The sequence below is a fragment of the Bos mutus genome, chromosome 14 (genome assembly GCF_027580195.1).
Source record: "Bos mutus isolate GX-2022 chromosome 14, NWIPB_WYAK_1.1, whole genome shotgun sequence".
In the NCBI taxonomy this organism is placed as follows: domain Eukaryota; kingdom Metazoa; phylum Chordata; class Mammalia; order Artiodactyla; family Bovidae; genus Bos; species Bos mutus.
The window spans coordinates 58903498-58920874 of record NC_091630.1 but is presented as its reverse complement, the minus strand read 5'-3'; the positions used below and the strand labels follow the sequence as shown (position 1 = coordinate 58920874).

Here is a 17377-nt window from a genome sequence, read left to right as displayed (position 1 = left end):
CGTGGCTTGGTCCAGATCATGCCCTGGGTCACGAATAGCATCTAAGTACTAAGCGATGCTGTGCCTTCCTGCATCCCTCAGGGGTACAGAATGGTGGTTGGTTCCATTATTGCCTACAGGCCAAGGAGGGAGGGCAAAGTCCCTAGTTCCCAGACTGAGCTGGAGGTTGGAGTAACCATGTTTGGGGTGGGGTGGGGGCACCGGGAAGGGTGGAGGCAGGTCAGAGGACAGACAGCTGCAGCTTTTAGAGAGGTGATGGCCTCTAAGAGGGATGAGAATCAGATGAGCACGTGATTCTGAAACCATGTGGGCAAAGTGCTTTTGGATATTTAAACAATTTTAAAGAATCTCCCCTAAGGTAATGAATACATCAGTTATAATAGGGAATTAAAATGTTACATTAAAAATAGAGAAATCTGGTAGACCTCCTTAAAATCAAACAGAACAATAGCAGCTTACTCTCAAGTGGCTCAGCAACAATAAAATAGGGATGGTGTAAAAACAGGATGAGGTGATGCAAGTAATCATTTAATATAGTTGACAGCATTTAAGAACAGTTGTTATTATTTTAAATAATTATATTATGAAGATAGTATGATAAATTAGAGCCAAGACTATGAAATAGAGGGGAGAAATTACCCAGAATTTCCCCCCTCAACATGAGCTGTTTCTTGGGTATTTTCAATTAAACTTTTTATTTTGAGATAACTATGGATTCACACACAGTTGTCTGCAATAATACAGAAATGAAAACATCTGTTCACACAAACATTTTTACACAACTGTTCATAAGTAAGAGCGTTATTCATAATAACCAAGGAGTATAAACAACCAAAATGTCCATCAGTTGATGAACGGATAAACAAAATGTGGTGTTTCCTTGCAATGGAATATTATTTGGTAATTAAAAGAAAGTCCTGACACACATTACATGGATGACTCTTGAAAACATGATAATAAAGAAAAGAAACCAGAGACAAAGGATCATGTGTTATATGACTGCTATTTATGTGAAATGTCTGTAAAAGACAGTTCTGTAGAGACAAAGGAAATGAGTGGTTGGTTCAGGTGGGGAGGGCGATGGCAGTGTTAATTGTTAATAGGTTAATAGGTAATTGTTAATAGGTACCATTTTTGAGGGGTGGAGACATGAAAATGTCCTTATAATTGATTGTGGTGATGGTACCACAAATCGGAATATACCAAAACCAATGAATGGTATGTTTTAAATGGGAAAGTAATGTGGCATATAAATTATATTTCAATAAAGCTATTGTAGGTGTAAAAGAAATAATACAGAGAGGTCCCATATAGCCTTTACTCAGTTTCTCCCAAAAGTAACATATTGCAAGACTATGGTATAACATTACCGCTGGAATGTTGATGCTGAAAGTTGTTTGTTTTTAAATGGTGCTTTCCCCCTAGTTTTGTATTAAAGAAAGAAAAGAAAGAGAGGGAGAGAGAGAAGGAAGGAAAAGAAAGAAGAGGAGAAAAACAGTTTTGATCTGGGGTCTTGTGCAAGTGTGGTTCTGTGAACCTGGCTGCCAGCCAGGGAGCTCTTCCTTCGCTGCTGAAATTACGTCAATTTGTTGAATGCACTTAGCAGGGGAATGCTGGAAATAAAACCAAAGGAACAGTGGGGAGTGACGTGCTACGAAGCAGGTCAAAGGATGCGCCCCTCCCACGCGTGTCTGCACGTCTCATTCCGACCAAGGCTCCGTGTAAAAGCAAGGTCTGTCTGTGCAGTTTAGAGCTGCTGGCAATTAGCTTTAACTTCTCGAGGGATTAAATAAGCTGGCTGGCTTTGCTCATGGCTAGAAAAAGGACAGCAGATTAAGAATTGCATCCCTTTTAATCAAGTAAGTGAACATTATCATGAAGCCTGAGAAATGGCTCAGAGGCTCCCAGGCACAGTTTATGGTCTGGATTCTTTGGTCCGAAGCACAGTGGACAAATACTAGGGAACGCCCTGATCTGGGGGAGCAGGGGTGGGGAGAAAAGAGAGGGGAGTTTGTCCCTCAAGCTGTTTCCTCTGGTCTGTGTGATCCTCGGCCGTCTGGTTCAGGGACCCGTTTTCCTCTTCGGGCTGCTGGACACTGAGGGAACTGACCCATGAGTAACACAAAAGGAGACATTTCCTGTTGCCGCTCGCCTTTGGAGAGACTTTGGGAAAGAAAGGAAACTGATTTTGCGTTGAAGTTTGCTTGATCCATCTTCATGGGAGCCAACTGTATTGAATGACTTCTAAAAGCAACTGTATTCATCTTTTCGTATGAACAAAACCACCTTCGTCCTGTGGTATAGCAAGCAGCCACACCTGCATTGGAGCGCTCTCTGCTTTACCTATGGCACAGCGGCACCCACAAGAAATTATTTACTTCCTTCAAAAGATTTAAAAAAAATTTTTTTTGCAGCTTCCTTTTATTTATTTATTATTACAAATTTATTTTTTATTCAAGTACAGTTGATCTATAGTGCTGTGGTAGTTTCAGGTGTACAGCAAAGCGATTCAGTTATATATAAGAATCTTTCTTCAGATTCTTTTCCCTTAGTGAAGTCGCTCAGTCGTGTCCGACTCTTTGCGACCCCGTGGACTGTAACCCACCAGGCTCTTCCATCCATGGGATTCTCCAGGCAAGAATACTGGAGTGGGTTGCCATTTCCTTCTCCAGGGGATCTTCCCGACCCAGGGATTAAACCCAGGTCTCCCGCATTGCAGGCAGACGCTTTAACCTCTGAGCCCTTTTCACTTACAGGTCATGATAAAATATTGAGTAGAGTTCCCTGTGGGTCCTTGTAGTTCATCTGTTTTATACATAGTAGCATGTGTATGGAGAAGGCGATGGCACCCCACTCCAGTACTCTTGCCTGGAAAATCCCATGGGCGGAGGAGCCTGGTAGGCTACAGTCCATGGGGTCACTGAGAGTCAGACACGACTTCACTTTCACTTTCACTTTTCACTTTCATGCATTGGAGAAGGAAATGGCAACCCACTCTGATGTTCTTGCCTGGAGAATCCCAGGGATGGGGAAGCCTGGTGGGCTACCGTCCATGGCACCAACCAGTGCAAAAACAAGGGCACAGAGTCAGACACGACTGAAGCAACTTAGCAGCAGCATGTGTATATTTCCATCTGTCATGCCACATCTCTGTGACCCCTGTGAACCTGCCAGTACTGGGCAGTGTATTGGTAAAGTACGATTTGATGCTTAGTGCTGAGTAAAACTCATGCCTTTGGTGCAGATGGAAAGCTGCCCTGTCGTGCAAACGTCACAGCCCTAAGCAGCCATGAGTGGAAGCTACTGTCCTCCTAGAGTTGGGTTTGACACAGCTGCTTTAATTGCTGCTCTTTTCAAACTCCTTATCAACATTTTTAATATCTTTAGCAGCTGCAGTATTTCCTGGTGATTTTTTCCCCCTGTGCTTGGAGAGCATTTTTTTTTCCTTCATCCTTGACCCATAACTTCATGTTCTGTGAAAAGTCTCGGTGAGTCCCATGGCTTTTGTGATGACAAAAGGAGACTAGCTACCCCTGCTTCTTTCTCTTCTGTTGCTTTAACATGCAGTATAAGAAGCAGACAGAAAAGTGCCTACCACACGAACGTTCGCTTTCACAGCTACTGACAACATGAAAACCTGTGTGGTGACCACTGAATCACACCCGAAGCCCCTGTACTCCCCTTCCCGACCACAACCCCATCTGTCCCCCGAAGGCAGCTGCTATTCTGGCTTTTGTGATCATTTCCTGACTTTTCTTTGTAGTTCTGCTGCTTTTGTGTGTGGGGCTGTGTGCACCCAGAGTACTTTACTTTTGCCCGGTTTTAAACTTTATATAAAAGAAACCCTACTATTTATCAATGGCATTGGAGTTACTCCCATGTTCTGGCTATTAGGAACAGGCTACTATGAACGTTTTTGCACTGGTTGGTGCCAGGGTACATGAGTTTCTCTAGATGACCAGGGAGGATTTACTGCATCACAGGTACACAGATCTTCAGTTCCAGTGCTCAGCCCCTCCGTCATGTCTGACTCTTTGAGACCCCACAGACCATAGCCCTCTAGGCTCCTCTGTCCATGGGATTTCCCAGGCAAAATTACTGAAGTAGGTTGCCATTTCCTCTTCAGTGGATCTTCCCGACCCAGGGATAGAATTCTTGACCACTTGAGCCACCTGGGAAGCCCTCAGCTCCAATAAATGCTGCAGTCTTAGTTTCTAAAGCTCTGTTCTGGGTTACACCCTCCCCACCAGTGTACACAGGTTCATGGTCAGGTGGGTGGTCACTCAATATAACTGCTCTAGAAAAGAGCCTGCTCTGTCAGCATCCTTCCAGGGCCATTGAGGATACTGTTGTTTCAGCGATGCTCAGAAGAGAACCCAGAAAGGACCTGCAGGAATTGCCCCAGCTGTCCTGCTAAGGGGCTAGCACTGCCAGCACTCAAGATGGTCAGACTTTGTCATTTTTGTCATGCTGGGTGGTGGTTTCTTTCTCCTGGAGATTTTTTTTTTTTTTTTGCTTCTCTAGGTCTTCGTTGCTTTCTCTCGTTGCAGTGAGGGGGCTACTCTTGTTGAAGCACGAGGGCTCTAGAGCACAGGCTCAGTAGTTGTGGCACACAGCTTAGTGGCTCCACGACATGTGGAGTCTTCCAAGACCAGATATTGAACCCACGTCCCCTGCATTGGCAGGTGGATGCTTAACCACACCAGGGAAGTCCTCTGGAGACCACCATCGTTGGTTTTCCCTGAGCGTAAGCTGTGTGTGTACTGATAATCGTGTGACCTGAAAAGGGACTGGACGTTTCCACATCACTGTTCCTTAGGTGTTTGTCTCTCTTGGGCCTGGGGCTGTTAGGCTGTCACACACCAGGTAGAGGTGACCTTGAGGGTGATTCGTGGTGACCATCTGCCACTCCATCCTCACCTTTTCCTGTCTTTCCAAGAGAACTATGGAAACAGAAAGAAAAGCTGCGTGTGATTACCTCTATGCTTTCCAAACCACCGAGAAAAGGCTTTTCCAGGAGAAAATCAAGCTCCAAAGTAAGCACATCATGGGGAACTTCCCTGGCAGTCCAATGGTCAAGACTTCACCTTCCAGTGGAGGGGGGATGGGTTCGATCCCTGGTTGGAGAGCTAAGATGCCACCTGCCTCACGGCCGAAAAGCCAAAACAGAAGACAGAAACAATATTGTAACAAATTCAATAAAGACTTTAAAAATGGTCCACATCAAAAGTAATCTTAAAGCAAGAAAAAGTAACCACATCATGGAGGCAGGTCCCAGAAAATCAGTGCCTTGGGGGAACTATATTAAGGAGGCGGTATTTCCCGAAGTGTGTTCTGGAAGATAAAAGGTACATGAAGATGTGTTCTGAGGTTGAGACAGCATGGGAAATGCTGTGGTTAACCAAGCCAGATGGGCATCTTTCTTGCTGGGCTGTCTGCACTCCTGCTGTGTCTCCTGGGTGAGATGGCGTGGGGCAGGCAGGGGTTCCCAGGTGGCTCAACCCAGAGCCCTTTCTTTGCATAGAATCACTGTGTCCAGTTCTCTTTGAAAACTTTGAGAAATACTTATTTGATTCCTGTGTATTCTTTATACTTTAGAGTTAGTAAAGTTTTTTCAAGGGCAAAGCTTTTCTTTCTGATTATAAAAATAATGCATATTCATTGTAGTAAAGTTGGTAAAGAGTTAAAGATATGGTGAGCAAAATTTAAATCACTCATAATTAAGCCAGTACTCAGTGTATTCTGGTGTATTTTCTTCCAGACAGTTGTCAGTGTGTGTGTGTGTGTGTGTGTGTGTGTGTGTGTGTGTAAGAGTATCTAATAGACTTATGGTGTGTGGGGTTTTTTGTCTTGGGATAAAAAACATTTTATTAATTAGAAAAAAATCTAATGAAACAGAGAAAATCAAATTAATTAGAGAAAATGGGACAGTGCATATGGAGTTTTGTTTTACCATTGTTTTATAAAAACCTTTTGATTTTAGAATAATTTTAAGTTTTTTGGTAAAGATGATACAAAGAATTCTCATATACCCTTTACTTAGTTGCCCCTAATGTTACATGCTGTGCTGTGCTTAGTCACTCAGTCATTTTGCAGCCAATTTCATGTCCAACTCTTTGCAACCCCATGGACTGTATGTAGCCCACTAGGCTCCTCTGTCCATGTGCTACTTCAGGCAAGAATATTGGAGTGGGTTGCCATTTCCTTCTCCAGGGGATCTTCCCAACCCAGGGATTGAACCCAGATCTCTGGCATTGCAGACTGATTCTTTGCTGTCTGAGCCACCAGGGAAGCCCAAGAATACTCAAGTGGATAGCCTATCCCTTCTCTAGGGGAACTTCCTGACCCAGGAGTCGAACTGGGGTCTTCTGCATTGCAGGCGGAGTCTTTTCCAGCTGAGCTGCTACCAAGGAAGCCCCCTAATGTTACATATATAGGTTTTGTTTTTCTTTTTATTATCATTTTTTAAGCACTTATTTATTTGTCCGCACCAGGTCTTCGTTGCAGCATGCATGATCTTTTTAGTTGCAGCATGTGGGATCTTTAGTTCAGTTCAGTTCAGTTCAGTCCAGTCGCTCAGTTGTGTCTGACTCTTTGAGACCCCATGAATCGCAGCACGCCAGGCCTCACTGTCCATCACCAACTCCCAGGGTCGACCCAAATCCATGTCCATGGAGTCGATGATGCCATCCAACCATCTCATCCTCTGTCGTCCCCTTCTCCTCCTGCCCTTAATCTTTCCCAGCATCAGGATCTTTCCCAATGAGTCAGCTCTTTGCATCAGTTGGCCAAAGTATTGGGGTTTCAGCTTCCACATCAGTCCTTCCAATGAACACCCAGGACTGATCTCCTTTAGGATGGACTGGTTGGATCTCTTTGCAGTCCAAGGGACTCTCAAGAGTATTCTCCAACACCACAGTTCAAAAGCATCGATTCTTCGGTGCTCAGCTTTCTTTATAGTCCAACTCTCACATCCATACATGACCACTGGAAAAACCACAGCCTTGACTAGATGGACCTTTGTTGGAAAAGTAATGTCTCTGCTTTTGCATATGCTGTCTAGGTTGGTCATAACTTTCCTTCCAAGGAATAAGCGTCTTTTAATTTCATGGCTGCAATCACCATCTGCAGTGATTTTGGAGCCCAGAAAAATAAATTCTGACACTGTTTCCACTGTTTCCCCATCTATCTGCCATGAAGTGATGGGACCAGATGCCATGATCTTCATTTTCTGAATGTTGAGCTTTAAGCCAACTTTTTCACTCTCCTCTTTAACTTTCATCAAGAGGCTCTTTAGTTCTTCTTCACTTTCTGCCATAAGGGTGGTATCATCTGCATATCTGAGGTTATGGATATTTCTCCTGGCAATCTTGATTCCAGCTTGTGCTTCCTCCAGCCCAGCATTTCTCATGATGTACTCTGCATATAAGTTAAATAAGCAGGGTAACAATATACAGCATTGACGTACCCCTTTTCCTATTTGGAACCAGTCTGTTGTTCCATGTCCAGTTCTAACTGTTGCTTCCTGACCTGCATACAGGTTTCTCAAGAGGCAGGTCAGGTGGTCTGGTATGCCCATCTCTTTCAGAATTTTCCACAGTTTATTGTGATCCACACAGTCAAAGGCTCAAACTCTTAGTTGTGTCATGTGGGATCTAGTTCCCTGACGAGGCATCAAACCTGGGTCCCCTGCACTGGGAGCTCAGCATCTTAACCATTGGACCACCAGGGAAGTCCCTAAAGGTTTTAGATAATGTTAACACTATAGAGTTTATAGAAGTTTTTTCTGTCTATAGCTAAATATTCTTCTAAGTCTGCATGAAGTTTTTGATGAATCACAACCTCCCTTCTTTTCCCTCCCTAGGTTACTATAACAACAGCACCAAAGTGGCCGTAAAAACACTGAAGCCAGGCACAATGTCTGTGCAGGCGTTCCTGGAGGAGGCCAACCTCATGAAGACGCTGCAGCACGACAAGCTGGTGCGGCTGTATGCCGTGGTCACCAGAGAGGAGCCCATCTACATCATCACTGAGTACATGGCCAAGGGTGAGTGCCCGTCCCCACCCGGGCTTGTGACGGCCCAGCCCTCAGAAAGGACACCCGGGCGTGTGACGGCCCAGCCCTCGGAAAGGAGAACACTTAGACATTCAGAGACTCCTCAGATAATTCAGACTATCAACAGCAGGCTCGTTACAAGGGCTTCCCAGGTGGCACTAGTGGTAAAGAACCCGCCTGCCAATACAGGAAACATAAGAAATGTCAGTTTGATCCCTGGGTTGGGAAGATCCCCTGGAGGAGGAAATGGCAACCCACTCCGGTATTCTTGCCTGGAGAATCCCATGGACAGAGGACCCTGGTGGGTTAGAATCCATGCGGTCACAAAGAGTTGGCACAACTGAAGTGACTTAGCACGCAGGCTTATTACAAAAACATCAGAAAACACAGGACAATAAGCCCTTTCATAAGCCACCTCACTGGAAGTCATCTGTTATAAAATGAATATGTTGTCTTCCCAGTTTCTGTGCAGTTGTCTCCATGTACCTGCTGGCCTCAAGAATGATACCCTAAACCTAGACGGCCCCCCAGACATACTTGTCAAATAAGTAAATACAGATATCACATATGAGTATTATTTTGGGTTCCAATTGTGAGTTCTCAAAATTGAAAAGCAGTTCCTTGTCCTCTTTAGCATTATCTAAATGTTCAGAATGACACTTTAAAACGTAAATATTTGAAAAACTTGTCAAGGTCAAGTTTCTGCATCATCACAGAATCCCTGAAGAAGAGGTTTCAAGAAGCCATCTTTTCTCCCACTGCTGTCCCCTTCAGATCAAGGATCTTAAGTTACCATCCTTCTTCCTCCAGCTCAGGAGAAATGCTAATTTAACTGCCCGTGATTTCTAAAGAATCTTCAGAAGGAATGAAGATGATACCTAAGCCATCATCCAGAACTAACAGTGACCTCCTGAGAATAGAGATTACAGTGTGATGCCATAACTGAATAGGTTAGAAAGATGAATATTGCATTTTCTTATTTAATATATTTCAGAATATTAATATCTCCCGGAGTCCTTCTAAAAAAGAATATTTTTTTAAGCCCTATCAGGGCTTCCCTGGTGGTTCAGTGGTAAAGAATTCTCCCGCCAGTGCAGGAGACACGGGTTCTATCCCTGATCTTGAAAGATCCCACATTCCACAGAGCAACTCAGCCCAAGTGCCACAGATACTGAGCCTGTGCTCTGGAGCCCAGGAGCCACAACTACTGAAGCCCATGCACCTAGAGCCCATGCTTCACAACAAGAGAAGCCAGTGCAATGAGAAGCTCGTGTACCGCAGCTAGAGAGCAGCCCATACAGCAGAGCCAAGAGAATGAATATAAAAAGATAAATACATTTTGGAAAAGCCCTATTACCTATTAGCTGCTGCTGTTCAGGAACCAGGCTCAGGATCAGACGCTTAAGCAGGAGTTCATAGATACCTGTGGGATTGATTAACTAGTAGTGTTCTTAACCATAAATGTAAATGGTAGCAGTGCCCACCTTGTACTGAGCAGTTACTATATGCCAGATGGCACTTGATGTCGTCCCTGAGGAGCGCTCTCATCTTCCCTGCAGTCGAGGCTGAGCACCGCCGTTCTCTGTTATGGATCCACTGAGTGCTCACTACCTGCCATCACACTGGCACGTGCTTTAAAACCCTCCTCCCATGGACTGTGGCAGAGTTCCTGGGAACTGCCCACTTGACAGGGGCTCAGACGAGGTACAGAACTTGCCCAAGGTCACCCTCAAGTTGGTGCTACAAGTTCTAGAAGAAGGAGCAGGGCGTGTTTTAGAGATGAAGTCCGGGGATGCTGCAGACGATGCCGGTGGGCACACTTGCTCCCTTTTAAGTGATATCTCACTTTCCTCCAAAGCACAGTTGGTTCATCACATCCTCACTGGGCACCTATGTGGTGCCTGAGAGCCGTGCTGGGCACGGATGAGTGCCAGCTGGGAAGACAGGCTGGTTTCTGTCCCAGGGAAGCCCTGCAGGACGCGTGCTATGGTGGCAGGTACAAATGCTCTGTAGCAAGAAAAGGAGCATCCACCATCACCCTTTCTTACCTGGAGCTCTTGTACATCTCACAACAGGTCAAAGGGGACAGGTCAGAGGGGACTGGGTTTGACCAACATCAGGAAAAGGCACTGTGACCACACAGAATGGTAAAGCAGTCATTTCACCTGGTCCGTCCTCCCTGCCCTGCCAGTCGGAATGATCATTTGAATTTTGTTTGGATTTCTTTGTGTGTGTGCATGTTTGAACTGCACTGATTTGCTCTTCTTCATCAACAGGCAGTTTGCTGGATTTCCTGAAGAGCGATGAGGGGGGCAAGGTGCTGCTTCCGAAGCTGATTGACTTCTCTGCTCAGGTGACATATGAAAAAGCAGCTGTAAAGCACTGTAAATGTCCCCCTGCTTCATACTCGGGATGGAACTGCACTTTCAGGGGGAAGGCATTAGGGTTGTGTTTCCTAGTAGACCTTCGAAGGACAGGTCCTTGGAGGTGGCGATGGGTGTTTCTCTTGGAACGTGTGTGCACGTGTTGAATGATGACATGGATGCTCTTGTGTCTGACCCAGTCCACCTCTTTATACTTGTATTCATTTCTGCATGAAAGATAGAAACAGCACCACTTAGCTGATCACTTTCGTGCATTCTGGAGATGAACTCCATGCAGTATAAGCATGGCACCTTCTCAGTGACGTATATGTAGTGTTTAAGTTACTAAGTTCTGATGCCTCAGTGTTCTGGGAAACAGAACTGTTTTCCTTCCTGGTCTACCCCACTTTCACTCCTTCTTGTTGGATGTGTCTTTAGAATTCTGAGAAATGTTCATTTGTAAGACTTCTAGTACTAGCGTCCGGCTGCCTAGGTGGCTCAGTGGTAGAGAATCTGCCTGTCATGCAAGAGATGTGGGTTTAATCCCTGGGTCGGGCAGAGCCCCTGGAGGAGGGCATGGCAACCCACTCCAGTATTCTTGCCTGGAGAATCCCATGGACAGAGGAGCCTGGAGGTCTACAGCCCATGGGATCACATAGAGTCAGACATGACTGAGCGACTAACACCTTCCTTTTTTAACTTTCTGGGAAGATGAGACCAGAGGAACAAATTAGTCCGCAGGTAAAGCAGTTTGAGTAGGAAAGGCCCCGAGCACACGCTGTGCAGCAGAGTGTCAGCGGGCAGAGTCGGAGCCCAGCATCGTGGACTGAGCTGATGCCAATACTCAGCCACTTGGTGGCCACTGTCAAGACGCCTTTGCCTCTTTGGGTTGGTGTCTTCACCTGTTTAAGGGGCGTGGTCATTCCTGCTTCAAGGAGAGGTGTTGAGGGTAGAGTCAAATGAGCTGGCATGAACTGGGTGCTTCAGAGCCAGTGGGGGACACTGAAGAGACCCTGGGGGAGACTGTCCCCCTCCCTGCAGTAAAGGCGAGTGAGCAAGTCATCCTGCTTAGCCCTCACCTCGTCTGCACAGCTGGGGCTCTCTACAGGTTCCTTATCCCAGTAGGCAATTCAAACGGCATCTGCAACTCCAATATCTAGTGTGGCAAGAAGAAAAATTGTTATGGAGGCTGGGGAGGCCACCCTGACTTTTGAACCCTCTTCTCAAACTCTCTAAGCCGCCCCTGTGAGGCTCTGTGGGACCCCCAAGCTCTGGGCCAACAGTTTTTGTGTTTTTTTTTTTTTTTTAAGATTTTTTGATGTGGATCATTTTTAAAGTCTTGATTGACTTCGTTACAACATTGCTTGTTTTATGTTTTGGTCTTTTGGCTGAGAGGCATGTGGGGTCTTAGCTCCCCTACCAGGAATTGAACCTGCACCCCCTGCATCGGAAGGCACAGTCTTAACCACTGGACCTCCAGGGGAGTCCCCAGGCCCACACTTTGAAAACCACTGCTGGGGAGTGAGAGGAGAGATGACTTGGGCTCAGCTCTGGACCCCGCACGGACAGGAGTCAGGGGTCCTGTCCTGTCTCAAAGGCAGAGGCTCATGAGCCCGTGTCACTCTCGGCACCATTATACGAGGCGGGGGAGCCCTGCCAAGGCTGGTGACATGGGAGTCCCCACTGGATGCGGACATTGAGGGGTGTCATAAGGGCTTATGCACCTGCCTCTCAGAAGGGGAAGGGGGCTGTGGAGGAGGAGGGCATGTGGCCTGGAGGCCTGGATGGTCATCCCTGTCCGGGTTCTCAGGGTCATTCTTGCCTGCCGTTCTGTAGGGTGGAAATTAGCACATCGGGTTGTGTGCTATGTCTGGGTAGGACTTATCTTGTCACACTTATCTTATCTTTGTATCTGGTTTTGTATAGCTTATCTTATAAAACCTTATCTTGACATAGTTCTTAAGGTTCAAGTCAAGGCCTCCATCTCTAATCTTTAACTTTCAGACTGTGGGTTCCAGGAGGGGCCAGGGAGCAATTGAGGCACCCACCCCTGGTCATGGTCCAAGCCAGCGTACTGCATCCATCGCACAGGATGATGCTCTTCTTCATCCGTCTCAGGCTGGCTCTCCCAGCAGTGACTGCCGGGAACCACGTCTAGTTTAAGAGCAGGAGAATTGAGTGTCTGTGGAGGGTCGGCAGCACCAGGGAGCCCCTAGCAGGCGAGGTCAGCGCAAAGCTCAAGGTCCTTACAACCGAATTGCATCTCCTTGAGACCATCTTTGTTCACAGGGCAAACCTCGCCTCAACTCCCCCCCAGCCCTCCCCTCTAGGGGGAGCTACTGAGATCTCCTGTTGTCTGTTATTAACTGTCACCCATTTCATCTGCTCGTGGCTTTTCTTATTCTAATATTGGAGGGACCTGCACCTTGGCAGTGAGGGTGGGGCATGTATGCCTCAGTTTCCGTTTGAAATCCTACACCGCACGCATCCGATTGCTGTCAACCATGCCGGCCACCCCATCCCTCTGTGATAGTCAGTTCCCTTTGTGACTGGCGCTCCCCACCCTCCTCCGTCTTCATGGGCCGTTCTGAAACCATCTCTGTACAAAGAAAGTCATCTCTGAATTGTTTCTCCTTTTCCCCTCCATCATGTGCCGGTAATGAACATTGTCGCTTTCCCATAGTGAATAACTTGAGAATAGTAAATATTCATAAAGCTGCCCCAAGGTGACAAATGGAGAAGGAAATGGCAACCCATTCCAGTATTCTTGCCTGGGAAATCCCGTGGACAGAGGAGCCTGACGGGGTGGCAAAAAGTCGGACACGACTCAGCGACTAAACAACAACAATCAATAAGGTGACACAGGACACCCAGGTTGCTAATAATCCAACCTTCTTACCCCTTACCTCCACTAGGCTATTGAAAGCGGAAATGGGGTAAAGCAGAAGCACTGGTGAGTCTGAGTGGTATTTGAACTCAACGATCAGTAACCTATAAAACACTTCTATGCTTTCTTTCTTCCATTTGCACTGTCAGTAGCATCAGAGATCTGGGAAACTGAGTGTTCACAAGAGGCTATGGTTAAATTCAGTAGTTTTTGCAACAGTAGACTGAGAGCAGAAATAAACCAGTCGACTGATTCCCAGCCCCAGAAGAATAAGGAAACAGGGGTGAGGGTGGGGCATGTGAGGGGCAGTGTTGGGACTTTTCCCAGACTCTCCTCTCAGCAATTCTTCCCTCTCCCCACCAGCCACTTCCCCATGCTCCACTCCCCTCCGCAAGCTCCCTCAGGGCCCGTCAAGATAGGAAGTGAGTTGTGAGAGCTGATTTCATCACTTCCTGTCTCAGGATGAGCTCTGAAAGGTTCCTCGGAGCTCCAGTGTCATCAACCAACCCACCTCTCCAGCCACCCGTCTTCCTCTCCACTTAGTGGAGATTAAGAAATCCCAACTGAGTCAGCCGTATCCAGTGCTTTTCTGGTATTAAAACCATCTTGTGCTGAAGTAGAAAAATGACCCCTTTGCAAAGGAAGTTTGATACTTTCAAAGCAGAGAAACTTTGTCCAACTGCTTTCCAGCCCTTGCCTCATGTAAGAGAAAAAAATGAACTTGGAAAGAGGAGTGGGTGAAATCTGTGGGAATTTCCTTCAGCAGAGATGGAAATGGGCTTGTAGACTCATCAAACAGAGAAGGAAAGGAAGTTGGGACTTCACAGTTGCAATATGGAGGTCAGATAAATCATCTTGTAATTCAGGGGAATCAAGACATTTCTTGAGCTTTGGGGGTATAAAAAGTACCAAAAGTCAAAGAACACGCAGTTATGTGTGAGTAAAGCTGCAATACTGTCCATGGCATTTTCCGGGCAGGAATATTGGAGTGGGTTGCCATTTCCTCCTCCAGTGGACCGTGTTTTGTCAGAACTCTTCACTATGAACCATCCATCTTGGGTGGCCCCGAACAGCATGGCTCACAGCTTCATTGGCTTACACAAGCCCCTTCACCGTAACGAAGTTGTGGCATGCTGCAGTCCATGGGTCACAAAAAGACAGTGCTTAGCGACTGAGCAACAACAAAACTGCAGTAAAAGTGGGAAAATCAAAGTTGTTGTTATAATCATGGCAGCAAGTAACATCTCTTTAACTCTTTCTGGATGATAAAACAGTTCTACCTCCATCATTTAACTCAAGCCCAAGAACCTTGAAAGCATTTATATTGTTGTTTAGTGGCTCAGACGGTAAAGCGTCTGTCTGCAATGCAGGAGACCCAGGTTCAATCCCTGGGTTGGGAAGATCCCCCAGAGAAGGAAATGGCAGCCCACTCCAGTATTCTTGCCTGGAAAATCCCATGGACTGCGGAGCCTGGTAGGTTACCATCCATGGGGTCGCAAAGAGTCGGACACGACTGAGTGACTTCACTTTCACTTTCACTTCGATACATTTTACAGATGGAGGGGTGACCTTGGACTTGTCCAAGGTTACAGCTAGTGGTAGAATTGCTGGGCTCCACTGTGGCTCCTCTGACTCTAGATAACTGGTCCTTTCCTCTGCACCCCACTGTAATTTCATGATCAGAATTGCCCTGTGGTCATCTGCACCTGACATTTTGCTGATATGTATTTTCTCCTTTTATAGATTTTGATTTTCAGAATTAATAATATCTCTAGTTTTTTTTTCCCCCCAAAGAATCTCTTTTGCCAAGATGCAGGTCTTTGTGTCACATCATGATTATGCTCAAGATACATTTTGCCTTCTCGTGTTAAAGGGTAGGACACATTTAAATTGGAAATTGAGGAACAAGGCAGGTCAAATACCTCAGTCTATGATCATGTAATTCTCAGCCTGTTTAGTACAAAAGGCTTTGACATTAGAGTGTCTGAGTCTGCCCTCACTGAAGTATCTACTGATCAAGAAAACAGGGTATAGATAGGGCATCCCTTGTAATAACTCTGAGTTGGAACCACCAGTCTGCAGAAATGGTCAATTCCACAAAATCGTCTGGACGGGTGCCACCAGCAACAAGGAAGCCCCCAGGTAACAGCTGCATGGTTTCCAGTGATGATTTCAGTGGAAGCTGAGCTGGGGCCTCATCCCTTTCCCTGTTTCGGGGTCTTCTCCTCTGTCCCTGATTCCTGGAATCCCTTCCTTTGCCTCCGGAGCCTCCTCCCTAGACCTGACTGCTCCTCCTCCCTGTGCCCACCCCACGCCCCTCCTGGCCTCTCTCAGTCATGCTCTCCAAACAATTGATACCTGGTATTTCTTGAATTGAATCGTTTGGTCGTTGTTTTTAAAAGCAGGTTCATATTGACTTTTTCTATGCAGGAAAAAAAATGGAAGAAAATGACTTCAAGTGACCTTTACCCAAAATCTTTAGATGCTTTTGTAGCCTTTCACAGATGAGTCCTTCCTTCCCCACCCATGGAATACCTGCTTTAAGACACTTGTGTTACCTCACTCCCTGGCTTCAGAAGGCTTAAAACTGAGTCGCCAAAAGTCACTCCATCCCCAATTTAAGAGGAGTTTGTTGTCTTTGGCGTTCATTTTGAGGTCAAGGTGGAGCTGGAGGCACTTTCCCCAGCTTCACTTTCAGCCTGGGGTCCTGCTCAAAGGCCAGAAGGCCAACTCTGTGACCACAGGGCCACCAGAGCAGAGAGGTGATGCCCAGGGCCACATGGTGCCCTGCCACAGGTGCCACCCTGCAGCCTTGCCCTCTCCGTGCACCGAGACCCGTTCCTCAGCCTCCAGCTCCCCCAGAGCCCTGCCCGAGGATGTAGCCCCAGATGGTGGGCTCATAGGTCCTGCCCGGCCCCCTACCCTAGTGGCAGTGGGCTTATCCTTGAGCAAACCCTCCTGGCAAGAATACTGGAGTGGGTTGCCATTTCCTTCTCCTGGGGATCTTCCCGACCCAAGGATCAAACCCAGGTCTCCCGCACTGCAGGCAGATTCTTTACCATCTGAGCCACCAGGGAAGCCAAAAAATTCCTGATGAAGACGGCCCTAGGCTTCTTCAGGTTTGCAGCCCACCAGGGTCCTATCTCAGTGTCTCTCCCAAGCCCACTCTTGGAGACCACCCACTTTCTCTTTTCTATTTCTTTCAGTGCACCTACTGCAGTGTGAATATTTGGGCAGTTTTGGTTTATCTCTGTGTCCCAGACACTCAGCACAGTGCCTTGCATGCAATAGGTACTCAATAAATATTTGTCGAATGACTGCACTGACCCACGCGGGGGCTGCCCATGTTCAGTTTAAAACAACAGAGCCTGCTTCGCGTGACTCTGAATGAGTAATTAGAAGAGCCTGTGTTTCTGGGGTTTTCTGGGCCACTCTTCAGGCGGATTTACCCATGAAACATGTTCCTGGTACATTACTTTCTCCCCTCCCTCTGACCGTGCTGACTTCCCTTTACCAAGCTCACATGATTGGTCAAAATCACAGTGAGAGAAAAAGAAGGAAGTAGAACAGAAGTAGCCAGGCCTTTCTGAAAAGACAAAGAGCTGACTTGTTTCCACTCTCTGTGGAGTAAAGAACTCCAGGGGGATGAGAAACTATAAATGAAATGTTGCACATGGCAGCCAGTGGCAGATGCTTTTAATCGGGAAAACACTTTTAAATGGACGAGTTTTTCCTCTCTAGTGCCATTCAGATTCCTTTGAGGCTGGAATTCAAGGGGCGAAGGGGCTGGCAGGCTTTTCTTAGCAACCGGGGTTTCTAACCCTTGTTACCTGTTACACACACACACACAGTTGTGTCTATGACACCACTATCTGAGCTGCTCTGAGCTGGAGAACCACCTGCATGTTGGTTGGTAACCATCATATTATACTCAGGTTGTCAGCCATATGTTTTAGCTGCTCTTCTTCATCGTTTCCACACCTTCCATCTCCCCTTCTCTGGACCCCCGGCTTTGAGATCCACCAGCCCACCATCCATCCCCAGGATCCCCAGGCACTGCCTCTCAGCGCG

The 17377-nt window shown here is 46.7% G+C and overlaps 1 protein-coding gene across 4 annotated transcripts in view; it reads left to right on the top strand.

Moving 5' to 3' along the window:
* Window positions 1–17377, top strand: part of LYN (LYN proto-oncogene, Src family tyrosine kinase) — a 109250-nt gene that overhangs the window by 72768 nt on the left and 19105 nt on the right. For all 4 annotated transcript variants that reach the window (XM_070382387.1, XM_070382386.1, XM_005889158.3 and 1 more), the window contains exons 9-10: window positions 7865–8047; window positions 10333–10409. In XM_070382387.1, coding sequence (XP_070238488.1) covers window positions 7865–8047; window positions 10333–10409 — 260 coding nt within the window. The remainder of the gene's footprint in view (window positions 1–7864; window positions 8048–10332; window positions 10410–17377) is intronic.